The sequence below is a fragment of the Centruroides sculpturatus genome, unplaced genomic scaffold (assembly GCF_000671375.1).
Source record: "Centruroides sculpturatus isolate CEXI.00-Female unplaced genomic scaffold, Cexi_2.0 scaffold1602, whole genome shotgun sequence".
Taxonomy (NCBI): Eukaryota; Metazoa; Arthropoda; class Arachnida; order Scorpiones; family Buthidae; genus Centruroides; species Centruroides sculpturatus.
In genome coordinates, this window is record NW_019385738.1 from 12,515 (window position 1) to 33,365 (window position 20,851).

Here is a 20,851-nt window from a genome sequence, read left to right on the forward strand (position 1 = left end):
AAAATTTCAATATTTCTTCTTAAACTGAAATTAACTTATTCAACACGTTCTAATTATTTTAAAATATAAACTTTATGTAATATTAACAATTTAATTAATATATTATAGTCTATATTTTAGTAGTAAAATGTAGTTTATTATATAACTTAATACTATAGGCATCCATTTAAATGTGAAATTATTTAAAATTATGTAAAGGATAAAAAAAAAACAAATTTCTTTATTTTTGACCTATTTCTCAGTTTAATTTACGTTGTATTGAAAAGTAATTAAGCTCTTAAATATATAAATCATGTTTAATTGTTATTTAAACTTATTAGTTAGTTGTTAGCACTATGAAGTCCATTATGTTTTCGATACTTTTTATGTTTTTGGCTTCTATTGAATGTATTCATATTGGATATTTTGACTATATTATAGGTATGTCAAACGCCGTATATATTTTAAAAATATTAATTAAATTAAAATGTGTAATTTATAAAATAATAATTTAAAATAAATAAATACATATTTTTTTCTTTTTAAATTACTTATATACGTTTTGGAGTAAAATGTAACAAAGTACTGTATTAAATATTTTCATATAAAAAAAATGCTAATTTTTATCGACTTTTTATAAAATATTTTTTAAAAAATTCTTCTGTTATGAATTTTATCAATATTTAAAACTTTAAGAATATTTTAAGATTTTAAATATGATAAAAAGTAAGATGGATGATGCTAGAAGCTATTTTGTAAATACAATTTTTAATATTTTAGTAGAGAATTGTTGAATTATATAATGCATTTTATCATAGAAACTAATAAATATTCAAAATTTTATTATAAGTCATAAATAATTATTTAAGTTGGTAATTAATATTATAAATTTTTTAAATAGTAGATTTATTCTTATGTTTTATATTTAATAAATAACATTTTTCTAATATATTTCTCTGGAAAAATGTGATGAAGTAGATTTAAATTATTTCATATAAATTCATTTTTATGACAAAATAAATAATGATGTTTATGTAATATAAATTTAATTTATAAGTTAAATATCTGGCATATGTTATGTAAAACGTAAATTTTTTACTTCTCCTACACTTTTTAATGTTTTACATTATTTATTTTATCTAATATTTGGATCGAAATTTCTTGGAGTATGTCATAAATATTTTTTATTCTGATGTTTGCTATGTATTACGGTAATTTTATATAGAATTATTTAATTGTAATAATAATTATTAGCAAAGGAAAATACTGTGTCTTGATTTAAAATAAATTTTGTTCTTATATCAAGCATTTTAGAATTTTACTCAATACGTTTCTTTCTGACTTAAAATATTTTAAAATTCTTTTAAATTATTGACTTTAAGTTGGTTCTGGATCAGCTGGAGCAGTTTTGGCTTATAGATTATCACAAAATCCTTCTATTAAAGTACTTATTTTGGAAGCAGGAGAATCACCACCTCTAGTTGCAGACATTCCTTCTTCATATCTCAATCTTCTCACCACAAAATTCAATTGGAATTATACTTCTGTACCCAGTGATACAATAGCTCAAGCAATAAAAAATAGAGTAAGTTGCGTGTGAAACTATAAGAAAGTATGATTTTACTTAAGTAACTTAAGATCACGCGCTTCAGAAACCTTAAATAAGGATTCGTATTCTTTCAGGTATTTGGTATCGATGCAGGCAAAATTTTGGGTGGAACAGCTATGATAAATCAAAATGTGTTTGCTCGTGGAAATAAATACGATTACGATAGCTGGGCTCGAAATGGTGCAGCTGGGTGGGATTGGGATAACGTACTTCCTTATTTTATTAAACTGGAGGATAATCATAACCCAGGAATTGCTGTAAATGGTAAGTAATTACATTGTTTTTTTTAAATAAATTCTTCATTTTCAATTAATTTCTTAATTATACATTATTTGTAGGTTATCACGGTGTTGGTGGACCTATAGTTATGGAATTTCCTACTTTTCATGCACCTGTAACTAAAGGTTATGTAGAAGCAGCTGCCTCTATTGGTTATCCTATAGGAGACTTCAACGCTTGGCCTCAAACTGGTTAATTTTATTTTTACTTTAGTGCCAGAGCTCGATAAAATGAACTTAAATGCAAAATATTTAAAATTTACAAGTACTCTTAATGTAATCTTATTTCAGCTATCGCAAAACTTATCATCTATATTAGGGGTGAGCAGTTTTTTTTCAGTGTACGTGAACACTTTAGAAACACGATACATGCTGTACGAAACACGAAAAAATATATAAAATGATATCGGATATTTGTTCTCTTAGATGAGCCCTGGGTTTTGCATGCCACCTTGCTGGGTTTTCGTTGGCGTGCCACCTTTGGCACTCTTGCCAAGGATTGCCCACCCCTGATGTACTGTACGTAGTATATCTTATGCCATTCGCAGTGGGCAGCATTTGTAAAAAGGAATATTTTCCTTTAATTTCAATGTTTTCATCGTCTGCAAGGATTAATATTTAATTTTATCAAATATTTATTGTATTTGTTTTAAAATATTTAACGAAATTTTAATAATAAATATTTGGGATTAATTATTTATATATTTTGTAGTTATCGAGTTTGAATTACCTGTAAATAATTAATTACTGTTAAGTATATCGATATCTAAAATTATCTAATAATGAAATTTGTCACAAATTTTAGTTTTTATGCCGCCACAAGGAACATTATTCAAAGGAAGAAGATGGACTACATTTCATGGATATATCGAACCAATAAGAGGGAGAAGAAATATTCGAATAATTACATTAGCATATGTTACAAAAGTAATAACTATAATTTGTATAACAATAAATAACAATTATCGCAATTAATATGAAATATTTTAAATTTTAGATACTTATAAATGAAAATAAACGTGCCTATGGTGTTATTTTTGAAATTAAAGGAAGAGGATTTAAAGCCATAGCTAAGCAAGAAGTGATTTTATCTGCAGGAGCATTCAATTCTCCAAAACTTTTACTTTTATCTGGAATTGGAAGGAAAGAAGTTTTGATAAAATTTAATGTATTAAATTTTATAAATTATTTTTGCTTCTTAAATAAATAACCCAAAATTAATATAATAATATAAAAATTGATTTCTCAGATACCAATTATAGCTGATCTTCCTGTAGGAGAAAACTTAATAAATCATTTATCAACTGGAGGACTTCATTTTAGCGTTAATTCTTATACATTTAATGAAAATAGAATTACAAAAGAAAATTATGTACAGTTTTCGGTTAATGGAACTGGTAAATATGACTAATTGTAAAAAAATATTAAAATATAAATTGTTAAAATAATTAAAAATTCATATCTGGACGAAAATTATAATATAGAAATTAATAGCATATTTATTATTTTAGGACCATTATCGTCTTTAGGTGGTATAGAAACGCTAGGATTTGTAAATTCAAAATATAATAAAAATCTAAATTGGCCAGACATTGAAATATATTGGACTTCGAAGAGTCTTGCGTCTGATTCATTATGGAGAGCTAATTCGGGTATTACTGATGAGGTATTTTTCTACTTTATTAATAAAATATTTAATTCAGTAAATACTTTTGAAAAATTAATCAATTAAATATCTGAAATTCGTAAAAAGTAAGACTTTCATTTTAATGGTTGGAAAAAAAATTAAGATAAAGTTTTATATTTAACGACACAGTGTAACATGTCCATAGTTTAGATTTCATCATCCCTAATGGGACGATGACATTGGAGCCTCAAAGAGGATATTCACACAAAAGAATTATGAGTCAGGTGATAATCAGTTGGGTAAAGATGGGTTAAAAATTCCGTTGTAAGAAAATCTGATCATCTAAAGAGATGGTTGGCTTAAAGGAATAGTCATCTGGAGAGGTGTCATTTTATGTAAATTTAATAGTCTTCAATTTTAATTAATATTATTTCCTAAAATATAAATTATTTAAAATTTTTTATTATGAAATGCTAATATGTCATTTCAGTTAGCGAAGATATTTGAAAAATTCCGATCCCTGGACACAGTAATTTGTTCTCCTTTTCCGACTCGTCCAAAGAGCAAAGGAACCGTAACTATCGAATCCACTGATCCATATGCCGCTCCAGTAATTGATTTTAACTATTATTCTGATCCATACGATATAAAAATTATGGTAGAAGGTAATAATTTTTAATTGTAAAAATAGATTTTAAAATGTAGATATAAATGTTGAATAATATTAAAACTAACTGTTCAGGAATGAAGTTTTGTTTAAATTTGACGTCTACCAAAGCTATGAAAAAATTCGATGCCAAACCACTTCCATATACAATGCCGGGTTGTGAAAAACATAAAAAGTTTAGCGATAAATATTTAGAATGCATGGCAAAAGCATTTCCTTTCGCTTTACATCACTTCGCAGGAACTTGCAAAATGGGTGCATTCCATGATCCAACAACAGTGGTAGATCCTACTCTCAGGCAAGTTGCTTAAAATTCTCTATATAATAATTTAAAATATTTTATATTTAATGTAAAATATTTATTTTTCTAACAGAGTTAAAGGTATTGATGGATTAAGAGTAGTTGATGCTTCAGTTATTCCAACTCAGATAGGAGGGCATATCAACATACCTGTTATTATGATAGCCGAAAAAGCTGCAGATATGATCTTAGAAAGTTATCAAAATCGAGAATATAATTATTATAATAATCGCTTTTTTCGGAATCCTTATCGTAGTAATTACTTTAAATAACTTTTTTTTTTCAAAGTCTCTAATTATAATTTATTCTTTTAGAATTATAGTAAATCATTCATATAATAAAAAACAAAACTCAAAATTCTAAAATTAGGCTCATCATGAGTTAATAGCCTAATTTTAGAACGTTTCTTTTTATAGAAATTTCAATTTATATAACAAATAACGAAAGAAAAAATGGATAAAGCTGTGTAAATAATTACATTGGGTGATCGGTTAACGAACATAATCTTCCAAGACTTTGTTCGCTATCCGAATTGTTCGTTAACCGATTATCGATTTACCATAGGTTTTAATGGAAATTTAATTAATTCGTTTTGGAGACCAACAAAAATAAAAAAATATATATACTTTCTTACTACGTTTATTTATATGTAGTAATAAAAATACATACGTACAGTACATAGTCTTGCATTTTTATTAGTCATGTTTTTTCCGTTTGAAAGGGTTAAAGAATCTGTCTAATGTCGATTGCTCTTCTCTCTTCTTCAGGATTTTTCGTAAGTAATTAATAGCATTGCAATTGTAGAAATACCCAAGCCTCAACCTGGTTTGGATGCCATTCTAAGACCGTCGTTCTNATGCATACATAGAAAATACAGATAAATAAAGAAATAAATATATATATATTAATATCTGTGTTTCCACGCTTTTGTCACTAATAGGGTATTTTTAACCATAGCCATTGCCCAGACCACCGATGGACGGCCGACATAATCGAGACAGACCATCCCCAAAAAATTCTTCAGGGTGCTTGCCCGAATTCGATTCTGGATCCTCAAAGCGATAGGCAGACGCTTTAATCGCCTCGGCGATCGGCCGTCAATTTGATATGTTATCACATTTTATAACTATTTATATTTATTTAAATTATGTAAAAGTTATATTTGCCACCATAATCTTATATATAGAACATACGGAATTACATTTTATGGTTGTTTGTTATGTTAGAAACATGCAACGATGGTTTATACGTAGATCATATAATAATTTTTGTCGTAACCAAATTGTTTCTGACAAAAATAAGAATTATTTTTTATTTAGGACGAATAATATTGCCGCTTCCATCAATTCAATTTTGATAACAGTACTTTATTAAAATTATTTAAAATGTACTCTGTATTCTCCTATGCTTTACAATTCTGTATTTCAAAGCGTTTTCTGTCGCTCTTATTTAAATTTACTTATTTGATAATCTCTATTGGCTACATTTGTATAGAAACATTGTAAAATTATTTTAATTCCAGCATCTGGAATGCCTAAAGCTATTTTATAATATTGAATTTATAAAATAATAAAGTAAAGGTAAATTTGACTTGAATTAATAATTATTTCACATGAATTCTGAATTTTAACAATTATACTTATCTTCTTTTTTAATATATTATTGATTCAGAAAACGAGACTTTTATCTTTATTTCAAATTGTCACAGTTTAGTAAGAATAAAAATAATCATTAATTGTAAATTGGATAAAGTTAAATTCTTTAGCAACTTGAAAAGATATTTAATGAATATAATAAGATCTTTCAAGCGACAAAAGAATAATTTTTCAACTGGTTATCAAGAACTGTAACTCTTCAGCATTATGAATATTGAATTACTTCTTTTATAAGTTAATGATAAGTTGAAATACACACGATCCGCTTTATCACCCCATCTCCTCGACTTTTAATCACCAAAATTTAATAGCATCAATCTCCCTAATACAGAAACCTCCATGCAAAATTTCAGGAAATGTCGATAAAAATCGCAGCAGTTATTAAGCTTCAAACAAGGTGAATAAAATCGTGCCTCTCACACTAACATTCATACATATAGAAAAAAACTCAGTTTTTTGCATTTCTCGGCGTTTCAAAGTGTCCTAAGTCCAAAACTATAAAAATCTTGGAGGGTCATTTTTTTGACCGATTGCCATACTTTCCGTCTTTTATATTTAACAGCCAGAATAGTAGGAAACACAGATTAAGAACAATTTTCACGTAGATCACTGACATATACAACGATGTGCTCGATTATATTTAAGTTTTTTATATTATAGTTTGTAAAATTACGCTTTGTGTTACGTTTACGTTTCAAAATTATTACTTTTCATAGCTGAGTGTATCTAATTTTGTGCTAAAACAATCATATGGAAGTATAAATCATGTTGCAATAATCATATATTTAAGTAGAATTATATCTATGTACTGTACACGATGAGTACAATATGATTTAATGATTTGAAATAATTAAAATTGTATATGACAGATTAAAAAGTAATAAATTTATGGAAAGAAAGTTGGTGCAATGTGCTTATATTATTTAAATAACTTCAAGAAACGGTTTAAGTTACGAAATTAGGTTTCATTTTCAAAGGAAAAGAGTATTAAAGATTTTCTTATTTTACATAATTTCAAAGAACAATTATTAATACTGTACATTCGAAAAAATTACGTCTCATTTGGAAATTCAAAATTTTAAACGTCTCGTATATTTCAATTTTATTAAAACAATAACTTTCAGTTATTGTTTTAATAAAACAATAACTGTTTTAATAAAACAAAATTTAATAATGGAGAAATCTTGAAAGTATTTATCTATGAAAGTTAAAAGTGGCAACTCAAATTCTTTCCTTGATTGAAAAAAAACAACAATGTTAAAATTTAGTATTGATTTGTAATGAATTTTACATAAATCACATTGAAATACAATTCTGACAATAATGAAACATTGATTAAACAAACTTTCAATATGAAGACGTTAACAAATTGTTAGACAGTTTACGTTAAATATTGTAATGATACTTCAAGTTAAATATGAAAAATTCTTAATCAAAATTCCATGTTAATTGTTATCAGGAATCTTTCTTCTGTCAATTTTGTACTGAAATAATACATGCAATCTTGTATAAACATGTTATTAACGTAAAATGCACAAAAAATCATTGAACCATTTTTAATCGATACTCACCTTACTTATTATATTATATTCTATAGTGTTTTTCTTATTATCCTTTTCTTCTAAGTTCCTTTCATCTTTTATGTTCACGTGCTTGTTAAATATAGAAGGCAACTTTACATTCCAAGCTAAAGAAATGTGCGTTAGAATAGAATTGGTCATGTGTCTAACTGCTTTAGCTTCCCAATGAATTCCGTCCTTTTTTCTCTGATGTATATGCATTTGTAAACGATAATGAAGATCTAATATGTCCAAACAAAAATATGAAACGTATTACAGGAAAGAATATATTTTTAAATTGTTTGTGAAACAAAAAGTTACTACGCTTTTTACAAAAATGTAGTTAATTACGTTGTAAGAATTTTAATTTTAATTTTAAATAACTCATGTTTCCGATCTACTTGTGTGGATTTTTTTTTTTACTTCCTGTCCATTGGTCCCGTGTATGTTATTCTTTCTCATGAATAAAGTTAGTCGTGCTTTAGACTCTGTGCAGTTGTGACGTGTATATGTGTTCGTATTCCCTTGCATATATACGTGCGTTCTTGGCGTTCTTCTGTCGTCAGATCCGTTTCAGGTTCCATTATGAACTCTTCGATGTTCTTTATTTCTCAGATATGATTTTTGTTACTCCTTCAGCTGCTTCAGTCTTTTTGATTATACAGTATTTTTCTTAGATAAGATTGAATTGCGGCCTACTGTAGACCTGTTCACGCTATACTGCACAGCAACATTAGTCATCTTCTGCCCACTCTCTATCTTTGCTATTATACTCTCACCTTTCGAAAAGAAAAACAGACGCAAAACTTAACGAGTGCCTACCCGACAGTCTCGCGAATACATAAAAGAATTGTTTTGTCAGAAAAATAAAAGGCTGGAATTACAAGAAGGAATACTATCCGATCGGTATATACCGGCTTGAGCGTCGATGTCGACGTCTCCCATACCTCCGAAAAGTCTCGAATTGTTGCCCGAAGACAAGGGAGACCAATCGGTATTCATTATTTTACGTCGCTTCTTCTTGTGTTTGTTCTGTGGGGTGTTCGTTATCCGATCATGTGTTCGTTGTCCGAACATAAAAATCTTTCGCGAAAGTGTTCGTTATCCGATTTGTTCGTTATCCGATCTGTTCGTTAACCGATCACCCACCGTATAATTAATACAAAGTTAAATAAATATTTTAATTTTTATTTTAGTGTAATATATTAAAATTTATTCAAATTAAATCGAAAACAAATTAATATTGTAATACATTATGTCTTGAGTACAAAATTTTGAAAAAGAAAAAAATTTAAAGAATTAGTGAAAAAAAATCCAGCAACTAGTTGTTTAACTTTTCCGGCAACATTTAGTGGCGCCATCTGTTATGATATTTTATTTAAAAACTTTTTATATTTTTAACTTTTATAAAATGGCAAGAAGCTTAATTTTGAGGGTACGAATGGGTTTTATATAAAATTGTAAATGCTAATAACAAGTAAAATCGTCATTAAATCAGATCCTATTGGAGATACACACGATCCCCTTTATCACCCCATCTCCTCGACTTTTAATCACCAAAATTTAATAGCATCAATCTCCCTAATACAGAAACCTCCATGCAAAATTTCAGGAAATTTCGATAAAAATCACAGCAGTTATTAAGCTTCAAATAAGGTAAACAAAATCGTGCCTCTCACACTAACATTCATACATATAGAAAAAAATTCCGTTTTTTGGCATTTCTCGGCGTTTCAAAGTGTCCTAAGTCCAAAACTATAAAAATCTTGGAGGGCCATTTTTTGACAGATTGCCATACTTTCCGTCTTTTACATTTAACAGCCAGAATAGTAAGAACCACAGATTAAGAACAATTTTCACGTAGATTACTGGCATATACAACGATGTGCTCGATTATATTTAAGTTTTTTATATTATAGTTTGTAAAATTACGCTTTGTGTTACGTTTACGTTTCAAAATTATTACTTTTCATAGCTGAGTGTATCTAATTTTGTGCTAAAACAATCATATGGAAGTATAAATCATGTTGTAATAATCATATATTTAAGTAGAATTATATCTATGTACTGTACACGATGAGTACAATATGATTTAATGATTTGAAATAATTAAAATTGTATATGACAGATTAAAAAGTAATAAATTTATGGAAAGAAAGTTGGTGCAATGTGCTTATATTATTTAAATAACTTCAAGAAACGGTTTAAGTTACGAAATTAGGTTTCATTTTCAAAGGAAAAGAGTATTAAAGATTTTCTTATTTTACATAATTTCAAAGAACAATTATTAATACTGTACATTCGAAAAAATTACGTCTCATTTGGAAATTCAAAATTTTAAACGTCTCGTATATTTCAATTTTATTAAAACAATAACTTTCAGTTATTGTTTTAATAAAACAATAACTGTTTTAATAAAACAAAATTTAATAATGGAGAAATCTTGAAAGTATTTATCTATGAAAGTTAAAAGTGGCAACTCAAATTCTTTCCTTGATTGAAAAAAAACAACAATGTTAAAATTTAGTATTGATTTGTAATGAATTTTACATAAATCACATTGAAATACAATTCTGACAATAATGAAACATTGATTAAACAAACTTTCAATATGAAGACGTTAACAAATTGTTAGACAGTTTACGTTAAATATTGTAATGATACTTCAAGTTAAATATGAAAAATTCTTAATCAAAATTCCATGTTAATTGTTATCAGGAATCTTTCTTCTGTCAATTTTGTACTGAAATAATACATGCAATCTTGTATAAACATGTTATTAACGTAAAATGCACAAAAAATCATTGAACCATTTTTAATCGATACTCACCTTACTTATTATATTATATTCTATAGTGTTTTTCTTATTATCCTTTTCTTCTAAGTTCCTTTCATCTTTTACGTTCATGTGCTTGTTAAATATAGAAGGCAACTTTACATTCCAAGCTAAAGAAATGTGCGTTAGAATAGAATTGGTCATGTGTCTAACTGCTTTAGCTTCCCAATGAATTCCGTCCTTTTTCCTCTGATGTATATGCATTTGTAAACGATAATGAAGATCTAATATGTCCAAACCATACTTGTTGAATACCTTTCGAGCGTATATGTTGGCTTCCATTACATGAAATCTAAGTGAAAACTTCAGGAATTCCAACTCTGGCACTAGAAATCCTCCTTTCACATCTTGCGATATCGGTAATGTGGTTAACCAGATAACTAAGCAATCTTCTGGAAGAATTTCACGAAATTTCCTGGCTATAATTTGCAGATTTATCTTGTAATTTTCCACTCCTTTCGGACCCCATCGTGTAATGTCCCATAAACAGGAATTAATAAGCACTATATCTACTGTATTTCGTTGTAAGATTTTTAGAATATTTTCCATATAATCATCATAAACTCTTGTTATAAAAAAGAATCTTATCTCATAATCATTAAACTGATATAACCTTTCTTCTTTATAAATCCTTTCAATCGTTAATTTATCGCAATAGATTAATTTATCGCCCATAAAAGAATCTTCCATTTTCGCTTTCAATCCTGATTCGGTACTGAATAAATTATCTTGAGACAGAGCTACTAGATCTTTGTAAATTGCTCTTACGTTAGAATCGCCTAACAAGATTACACGCTTGTTACTGAAAAGTCGATCCAAGTCTGAATTTAGAAAAATTTCGGGTAAAGGAATAGCCATTTTGCTTATCGAATTATAGAACAAAAGAATAAAAACTGCTTTTTAGAAAATCCGTTTGAAATTCGAATTTAAACGCCTGAATAATTCGAAAATTTTATTTATTTTTTACTAAAATTCAATCAAAAATTTTCAAATTTTAACAATACAGTTTAAATAAATATTGAACAGATTCGATAATAAAATATTAAATTTTATTTATAAAAATAAATTTACATTTTTAAATAATTACATAAATCAAATTTATACAAATTTTTTAAAACACTTTCGCTTTTCCGAACATTGAAGGATTTATTTAGACCAATATTACTTTGTGGCTTCATCAGTATTTAAAATACAATTTTAAATTACAAAATATTTTCTTTTCCAAAACAAATTTGAAAACCTTATGCATACATAGAAAATACAGATAAATAAAGAAATAAATATATATATATTAATATCTGTGTTTCCACGCTTTTGTCACTAATAGGGTATTTTTAACCATAGCCATTGCCCAGACCACCGATGGACGGCCGACATAATCGAGACAGACCATCCCCAAAAAATTCTTCAGGGTGCTTGCCCGAATTCGATTCTGGATCCTCAAAGCGATAGGCAGACGCTTTAATCGCCTCGGCGATCGGCCGTCAATTTGATATGTTATCACATTTTATAACTATTTATATTTATTTAAATTATGTAAAAGTTATATTTGCCACCATAATCTTATATATAGAACATACGGAATTACATTTTATGGTTGTTTGTTATGTTAGAAACATGCAACGATGGTTTATACGTAGATCATATAATAATTTTTGTCGTAACCAAATTGTTTCTGACAAAAATAAGAATTATTTTTTATTTAGGACGAATAATATTGCCGCTTCCATCAATTCAATTTTGATAACAGTACTTTATTAAAATTATTTAAAATGTACTCTGTATTCTCCTATGCTTTACAATTCTGTATTTCAAAGCGTTTTCTGTCGCTCTTATTTAAATTTACTTATTTGATAATCTCTATTGGCTACATTTGTATAGAAACATTGTAAAATTATTTTAATTCCAGCATCTGGAATGCCTAAAGCTATTTTATAATATTGAATTTATAAAATAATAAAGTAAAAGTAAATTTGACTTGAATTAATAATTATTTCACATGAATTCTGAATTTTAACAATTATACTTATCTTTTTTTTTAATATATTATTGATTCAGAAAACGAGACTTTTATCTTTATTTCAAATTGTCACAGTTTAGTAAGAATAAAAATAATCATTAATTGTAAATTGGATAAAGTTAAATTCTTTAGCAACTTGAAAAGATATTTAATGAATATAATAAGATCTTTCAAGCGACAAAAGAATAATTTTTCAACTGGTTATCAAAAACTGTAACTCTTCAGCATTATGAATATTGAATTACTTCTTTTATAAGTTAATGATAAGTTGAAAATATATAATTAAAGAGAACTTTGGAGTAATAAGAATTTTTTTTTCATTTTAAAAGTTAATTTTAAATGAAAATTCTTTAATAATTTGGCTATTTTTACATTTCTTAAAATTAATTTTATTTGCATAATTTGTATATTTTTTGTTTTTAAATGTATAATGTTTAATAAGTATAAGAAATTTTGTATGAATGTCTTAAATAAGCACTAAAACAGCTATTTACTTTCTTTAAATTGGAAAAAACAGGATTTTTTAGTCTTATTCTATAAAATTACAATAAGAGAGATTTTGTTTTCGATTTATTTCTAATAAAACTGTAATTTATTTTATTATCTAAAATATATTTGAATATAAAGTGACAATTATATTTAATTTCGAAATATTTTGTTTGAGTTTGAAATATCAAAATCTTCACTAAACAATCGAAAATCGAAACTTTAACAACAAACAATATTTAAGTAATAATCTGAAATGGTTAATGATGTCGAATGTTGAAGATAATGATTAATCCTTAGAATTTATCAACAATAATCCCTGTATAATCCAATCTTTAAACAGCATTAACTAATAATACTTTATTCAACTTTGAGTCTTATATAACTTTTCATGTTTTAGCAAATAATTTATTCTAAATATTACAGTATTAGTTTTAACAATTATTTGTTCACTTTCTTGAATTTTATATCATTTATTTATATAAGGAATTTCTCTCAATGAGTCTCTTTCTTGACGGGAAGATTGCCAAGCTTCAATACACGAAATCAAACATGCCAGAAAGTATTTAAAAAATCTATAAAATAATTTCTTCTTATATAAAGAAGTACGTAGAGAAAATAAATAATTAAATTTGATTAAAATATAACTTTTTCTTTAACAATTTATCTTTAAATTGTATCATATTCATCAAATGATTGATTTTCAGAATAANATATTTTTATTATTATTTCAGTTTCTTTTAAACTCAAAATAATAAAATTTAAATCTAAAGTTTTAAAAATTACAATTTTTTTTTTCCTTTCTAACGTCCTTTCCAAAATTAAGATGCTGAGAGCAACTTAGTTCAGAAGAATTTATTATAAAATTCTTCAGAATGTAAATCACTATCTCTTGGAAATTTATTAGCTTCCTATATAACTTCAAATATAGCTGAAGTTATACGAGAAGATAATATTACTCGAAATTGATTTAAAAGTAAGAAAAATCCTGTCAATTTCCAGTTGAAGACGTTGTAATTTTATCGTTATATCTTATTGTAGAGTTTAAAATTACCATACAATATCAAGCGAAAAATTTTTAGATATGAAAAAAAAAGTATATAAAATAGTTAATCACGACTTTTCTACAAATTATTCCAAAAAATATTTATCATAATATTTTAATATATGCGCCGAGAAAATGATATGTTCGATGCCCTTAAACGGTGTTTATTTCATTAAAATATTTTCTAAAATGAACACACCTTATAAATAATTTAAAAATAAGCTATTATTTTTCTTATAGTTAAGCGATAAATACTGTACACGTGTACTGATCGTTTACGTCAGAGTGAAGAGTTCATTTTACAAAATATTCAATAAAATGAAATATGCTAGAGAGCAAATCAAACAATTGCACAGATTTCCAACGAAAACAGTTGGAAAGCGCGTCTTGTATTAGAGAAGAAGGAATCCATTAAGAGACAAACCTGAAAAGTTAAGTGAGATGACTCCTTCGATAATCTTCACATCTCTTAATGTGTTTGGAGACTTGTGTAAATCTACTTTGTCTTAGGCAAGTTTGAAAATTCTCAATGGACAAAGAACAACATAAATGACAGATTATTGACTCTGGCACTATTTGGTGTTTGTTAAAATACTCGGAAAATATTAACTTAGATTTACATGTTTAAGATAAGTCAATAATATTTAATGGTTGTCTAATTTTATGCTAGTAATTTAATGGTTACCAAGACATAATTCGTTTAATGTAAATAAAAATATTAATATATTAAATTTCTAAAATATATGATGTAAATACAAATAAAGTGAACTTTCTTACATAAATAAAAAGTTAAAAATTTGGAAAAGTTAATATCGTAAATAATAAAAAATTAGTCTGTAACATGATTTAAATTTTATAGAATTAAACTTATTCAACATATTTTAATTCAAAATTACTATTATTATTATTATTATTTTAATCATTTATAAAAGTTTTGTTCTTAATTCGATATTAATTCATTCAAATTAATGATTTAGTTTAAAAAAAATAACTTTCTTACATTTACGTTTATATTTTAAATAAACTTTAATATTTACTTCGTTTATTGAACGTAAATATTAATAAATAAGCAGAATAAATAAATTATTATTATTATTATTTATTTAACTCTGCTTATATTGTATTTCTTTAATAGCAAAAAATTGTTTAAAAAATTTAAAAGTAATATTACTAAATCGAGCAAAAGTATATAATAGACCTACTGTATATTTGACATATAAATAAATCATACAGTTCATTACTTAAAGGAAATCGCAAACTACCGGTTGGAAAAAGACTTGTGTTATTTCTTTCGTCAATTTTGTAAAAAAGCTATAAAGATACGATATTATATTAAACAAATAAATTACATATATAAAATGTATATTTGTTAAATTAACACAATTTTATTTTATTTTTAATACAGTAATAATATTATTATTGGTATACAGTATAGAAAAGTTTATCGACATCTCTATACAGTACAGTAAATTAATAACCTGAATAAAGTATTTCTCTAATTTTTTTATTTAAATTATCATAAAATCTTCAATTTATATGAAAAAAAAACTTTTTTCAATTGATTTTCTATATAATTTTATCATCTAAATAAACCATTAATAAAACACTCTATTATATTACATAATAAATGAATTGAATTTTATCTTACACGGAAAATAATGTTCATACGATTTCTTAGCTAAATAATTTTATGAATAATAATTGAATAAATATAGAAGAAATAAAATAAAATTATAAGTTCAATTTTTTTTATTTACCTTTCTCATAATTGTAGTTTTAAATATATTTTTATTGTGTGGCATAAAACGTAAATAAATTCATAATTTTCATCCGCATAATTAAATAATTGATACGCACGAATTGTAATAATTTATATGAATAAAAAATAAAAACGACAGGAAAAATAGTAAATAAATATTTGAACAAGCTGTATTTTAATTTTTAAAACAAACTACAAGTGTACAAACGAGCTGTAAGAATTTAAGTGTTATCAATTTACGAGTTAAAATTCAATAATTTGAATAGAAACATATTGAATAATTTATGTGAATAAACTATAACAAATAAAATAATTATTACAAAAATTGTAAAATGTAAACTAAATATGATATTAAAAGATTAATATAAATAAATTAAATTAATTCTATGAACAAATTGCATTATCAAAACAAAATATATAATAATAAATTAATAAATTAAAGTAACTTACATTCAAGTAAAATATTTAATCTTATTTCAGAGATTTATATGAATTGTTTATGGAGTAACGATAAAAGAAAAATTGACGAAACTACGACTTAAAACTTTACTAAACTTTCTATATTTAAAATTATCCCAAATAATTTTATTGCATTAATATTAATATTTAATTATTGCTAAAATAATATTTTAAGTAAAGTTATAAAATAAAAAAATTCATTTAAAATTACTTACATTATAAAATATTAAAAAAAAATTATTTACAATAAGGTAAAGAGTATCGTTTTTCTCTAAAGACATTGCTGTTATTCTTAATTATTCATTTTTAATACGAAAATAGAAAATGTAAAAAGTGATATTAAAATGTAATTAAGCTATCAACTTCCATTAACATTTTAATATGACTTCAGAATAATAAAAGAAAATTAAGAAAAACATTTTAAAATAAAGCATAGCAACTTTTTATAAAAATTTTAATTTTTATTTCTGAATTAAAAAAAAAAAACATGATTATTGATTGCTTTTATTAAAATTAGTTGTGTAATTGATAGAGTCTAGTTATAATTTATTTTTTATACATTCAAAGTATTATAATTAATGTTGAATAAAATTTGTTTTTTATGTAAAATGTTTTTAAATATTAACAAAAGATGGCGCTATAATAAATAGCTTATAAATATATATTTTATTTAAAAAATAAAATAAAATAATTTTAATAATGTAATTTTCTTTTATAACTTTAAAATTTATATTTAAAAATATTAAAGCAATAAAATCGAATTTAATAATATATTCTTTGATTTTACACTCAATCAGTTCTCAAAAAATTATGTAAAAAATATTTAAAAAAAAAAAAACAATTTCAGGATCTAATTTATAGTTTATTTTTCCTTCTAGAATAACTCCAACAGAAGGAATCCTTTTGTTTTCTCTTCTATTGAAGTGTATCATGATATATCACCACGAAGTAACAATGTGTTAAAGTATGATAAACACATAAATATATTTATTGTACCTTATAAATATAATAAATGATCGTTTAGGTGTATTATAGATACGATCGCCATATCACTATATCTAAATGCCAATTTATAACACTCAAATTTCACACGATACGAGAAATTGTATCAAATTTATCCATTTTTATCAATACATTATGTTTAACAAGTTCATCTCGCTATATAAATTAGTCTTAATGGATAATTATCGATTGTTGTATCGATTTTTAAAATTATTTTATCAAAAATTACTGCTGAACTTTTGAAATTTTTAACCTTACGTCACGAGAAGTGAAATGTAAGCCCTTAACGGACGTAATTGAAACGTTTTCTATAAACGCAGATCATCTGTCATTCTGTCAACCGTATTATAGTCTATTTCATTTACGTGTGACGTTTGTAACAATTGAGATAATCAGGTGACATCGTAATGACTAATTCAATAACCTTTGCTGTAGGCCTACTGATTGAAAAAAAACAATAAAACTAAAATTTAGTATTGATTTGTAATGAATTTTACATAAATCACATTGAAATACAATTCTGACAATAATGAAACATTGATTAAACAAACTTTCAATATGAAGACGTTAACAAATTATTAGACAGTTTACGTTAAATATTGTAATGATACTTCAAGTCAAATATGAAAAATTCTTAATCAAAATTCCATGTTAATTGTTATCAGGAATCTTTCTTCTGTCAATTTTGTACTGAAATAATACATGTAATCTTGTATAAACATGTTATTAACGTAAAATGCACAAAAAATCATTGAACCATTTTTAATCGATACTCACCTTACTTATTATATTATATTCTATAGTGTTTTTCTTATTATCCTTTTCTTCTAAGTTCCTTTCATCTTTTACGTTCATGTGCTTGTTAAATATAGAAGGCAACTTTACATTCCAAGCTAAAGAAATGTGCGTTAGAATAGAATTGGTCATGTGTCTAACTGCTTTAGCTTCCCAATGAATTCCGTCCTTTTTCCTCTGATGTATATGCATTTGTAAACGATAATGAAGATCTAATATGTCCAAACCATACTTGTTGAATACCTTTCGAGCGTATATGTTGGCTTCCATTACATGAAATCTAAGTGAAAACTTCAGGAATTCCAACTCTGGCACTAGAAATCCTCCTTTCACATCTTGCGATATCGGTAATGTGGTTAACCAGATAACTAAGCAATCTTCTGGAAGAATTTCACGAAATTTCCTGGCTATAATTTGCAGATTTATCTTGTAATTTTCCACTCCTTTCGGACNATATAATAAATGATCGTTTAGGTGTATTATAGATACGATCGCCATATCACTATATCTAAATGCCAATTTATAACACTCAAATTTCACACGATACTAGAAATTGTATCAAATTTATCCATTTTTATCAATACATTATGTTTAACAAGTTCATCTCGCTATATAAATTAGTCTTAATGGATAATTATCGATTGTTGTATCGATTTTTAAAATTATTTTATCAAAAATTACTGCTGAACTTTTCAAATTTTTAACCTTACGTCACGAGAAGTGAAATGTAAGCCCTTAACGGACGTAATTGAAACGTTTTCTATAAACGCAGATCATCTGTCATTCTGTCAACCGTATTATAGTCTATTTCATTTACGTGTGACGTTTGTAACAATTGAGATAATCAGGTGACATCGTAATGACTAATTCAATAACCTTTGCTGTAGGCCTACTTCAAAAGTATATAAGATGAAACTTCTTACGAAGTTTAAAGACAATTTTATTAAAATTTTATTTTAAAATTCTAAATGAAAAAAAGCACTTTATACTCTTATAAAAATCAAATAATGTTTTTTAAGTATTTATTTTTTTAATAACATCAGTTTAATATTATTTTTTCGCGTAATTAAAATGTTGAACATTATTTGTAATTTTTATGATTTATTTTTACTTTTTATTTTCTACAAGAAAATTATTAAAATTTATGTTTTTCTGTTTAATATTTAAATTTATTTCGCTCTTCATTTAAATAATAATAAATTCTTAAAATGTAATATTCCCTAAAATGCAAAAAAATGTATTGATAAATTATACTATTTTTATTTAAAAAAATAATGATTTTTTCATTATCGATAGTAATTTTATATCAAAAAATAAAAAATTTCACGTTATAATTTATAATATATGTATTTTAAGTCTAGATAAATAAACTAAATTTATCGAAAATGTCATAAAATATCATCTAAAATGAATAAAAAGATGTTTAGAACACCTCAATTAATCAGGATAGAGATACTAAAACAATTTTTTTTCTGGTATATTTTACAGTAAAAATTATAAAGTAAAAAAGAAATGGAAAAAATACGATTTTTACACTTAAAATCTGCAAGAAAAATAAAAAGTAAGTGAATAAAGGAAAAAATATATCATAGATATTGTAGAAAGTTGGTAGAACTGAGCTGTGAAATGTTGTGGCTTTCGAACACACTTATTATCAAAGAACACAAAAAACTTTTAACCAAGATTAATAGATCGATAAATCATATAAAACTAGCGTTAAAATGTCTGATCTTATTTTATCTTTTTATCTTATTTTGTAACCTACTTTTTATTTTATAAATTAAGCCTTTAATATTTTTTACATGGAGTGACTTGTACTAAAATATCTAACATTTCGCATCATACAGTTTGATAAATTTTCTGCGGGTCATTGACATCAGAACGTCATTAATTTAAAAAAGTACAAGCAAAAATATTATGTTAATTGCTGCTATAATAAATATCAAACTTCCTTTTATTCAATTAGCAAAAGAATAAATTAAACGACTCAATTATTCGTTGCGCTATCAGCATTTTATTTTATTAATTTAATGTCATTTAATTAAAAATATTTGACATTCTTTTAATGTATTCTTTGATTAATTATTAAAACTAAATATTATTAATCACGATTTTTAAATCATTATTATTAAATTCTTTTATTTAAAAAAATAAATCACGATCTTATTACGAATACAAGAATTTAATTAACTACAAAACACGGAATATATAAAATTCCAAGTTTAATATATTAAAAAAAAGCACTTTCAAAAATGTTCGATAATAGTTTAACAAAATTTTTAGCGTTTTTCTTCTGAATTTTTTTTAGAAAATAAGTTATTTTTGGAGAGTAGCGAAGTGCTTTACTTTGAAAAATTAAGTACTAATGTACCTACATTACATCTATTTAATCGTGTTTAACTATTAAAGTCGTTGCATATTAAATATAATTAAGTTAAGATAAAGAAAAGAGAAATTTTTCATTAAAAAGTCGGTAAAATAATTAAATTTTACTAAAATAACAGCTTGACTTATAAACAAAGTGACTTCAATCTATCATAATATAAACTATAAATAATTAATACATTCAACATAAAATTGATTTTTTTGCAATGAAATTTGAAATTTTAAATTTGTATTACATTTTTATACACAATAATTTATGAATTGGTTAAACCAGTATAAAAGTATTATTTTACCATTAATTTTGTTGTTAAGCATCAAATTTTAACTCATTTTAATAATATATGTTATGAGCCAACAATAATATAACTGAGTTTTATAATAATAAAATT

At 25.0% G+C, this 20,851-nt stretch overlaps 3 protein-coding genes across 4 annotated transcripts in view; 1 reads left to right on the forward strand and 2 right to left on the reverse strand.

Moving 5' to 3' along the window:
- The window catches only part of LOC111641677 (glucose dehydrogenase [FAD, quinone]-like), a 7,443-nt gene extending 2,626 nt beyond the window's left edge, over window positions 1–4,817 (forward strand). The window contains exons 2-11 of the mRNA XM_023387881.1: window positions 1,362–1,564; window positions 1,663–1,852; window positions 1,927–2,058; window positions 2,672–2,793; window positions 2,864–3,034; window positions 3,116–3,263; window positions 3,378–3,532; window positions 3,984–4,158; window positions 4,236–4,458; window positions 4,535–4,817. Of these exons, the coding sequence (XP_023243649.1) occupies window positions 1,362–1,564; window positions 1,663–1,852; window positions 1,927–2,058; window positions 2,672–2,793; window positions 2,864–3,034; window positions 3,116–3,263; window positions 3,378–3,532; window positions 3,984–4,158; window positions 4,236–4,458; window positions 4,535–4,733 (1,718 nt within the window). The 3' untranslated portion in view covers window positions 4,734–4,817. The remainder of the gene's footprint in view (window positions 1–1,361; window positions 1,565–1,662; window positions 1,853–1,926; window positions 2,059–2,671; window positions 2,794–2,863; window positions 3,035–3,115; window positions 3,264–3,377; window positions 3,533–3,983; window positions 4,159–4,235; window positions 4,459–4,534) is intronic.
- A 2,488-nt stretch (window positions 4,818–7,305) lies between these two features.
- LOC111641676 (PC-esterase domain-containing protein 1A-like) lies at window positions 7,306–11,444 on the reverse strand. Of its 2 annotated transcripts, XM_023387879.1 has the most exons (3): window positions 10,743–11,444; window positions 7,688–7,924; window positions 7,306–7,600 (listed from the first exon to the last, which is right to left on the reverse strand). In XM_023387879.1, exons 1-3 carry the CDS (start codon window positions 11,367–11,369, stop codon window positions 7,562–7,564), a joined length of 903 nt encoding a protein of 300 aa, XP_023243647.1. In that variant the 5' UTR covers window positions 11,370–11,444; the 3' UTR covers window positions 7,306–7,561. The 2 variants fall into 2 exon arrangements, with proteins under 2 accessions (XP_023243647.1, XP_023243646.1); XM_023387878.1 differs by lacking the exons at window positions 7,306–7,600; window positions 7,688–7,924 and adding an exon at window positions 10,124–10,418 and having other exon boundaries at window positions 10,506–11,444.
- A 6,410-nt stretch (window positions 11,445–17,854) lies between these two features.
- LOC111641678 (PC-esterase domain-containing protein 1A-like) lies at window positions 17,855–18,575 on the reverse strand. Its single transcript, XM_023387882.1, has 2 exons — window positions 18,060–18,575; window positions 17,855–17,972 (listed from the first exon to the last, which is right to left on the reverse strand). The coding sequence occupies exons 1-2, from the start codon at window positions 18,573–18,575 to the stop codon at window positions 17,934–17,936; spliced, it is 555 nt and encodes a 184-aa protein (XP_023243650.1). The 3' UTR covers window positions 17,855–17,933.
- Window positions 18,576–20,851: the final 2,276 nt, after the last annotated feature.

What these genes read in the sequence shown, in the direction of transcription:
- LOC111641676 (XM_023387879.1), bottom strand. Translation starts at nt 11,369, where the DNA reads ATGGCTATTCCTTTACCCGAAATTTTTCTAAATTCAGACTTGGATCGA. An exon ending in TCAACAAGTATGGTTTGGAC is followed by an intron (nt 7,925 to 10,742) that starts ATATTAGATCTT and finishes TTTTGTTTGGAC; the next exon opens with ATATTAGATCTTCATTATCG. An exon ending in AATATAATATAATAAGTAAG is followed by an intron (nt 7,601 to 7,687) that starts GTGAGTATCGAT and finishes GTATTATTTCAG; the next exon opens with TACAAAATTGACAGAAGAAA.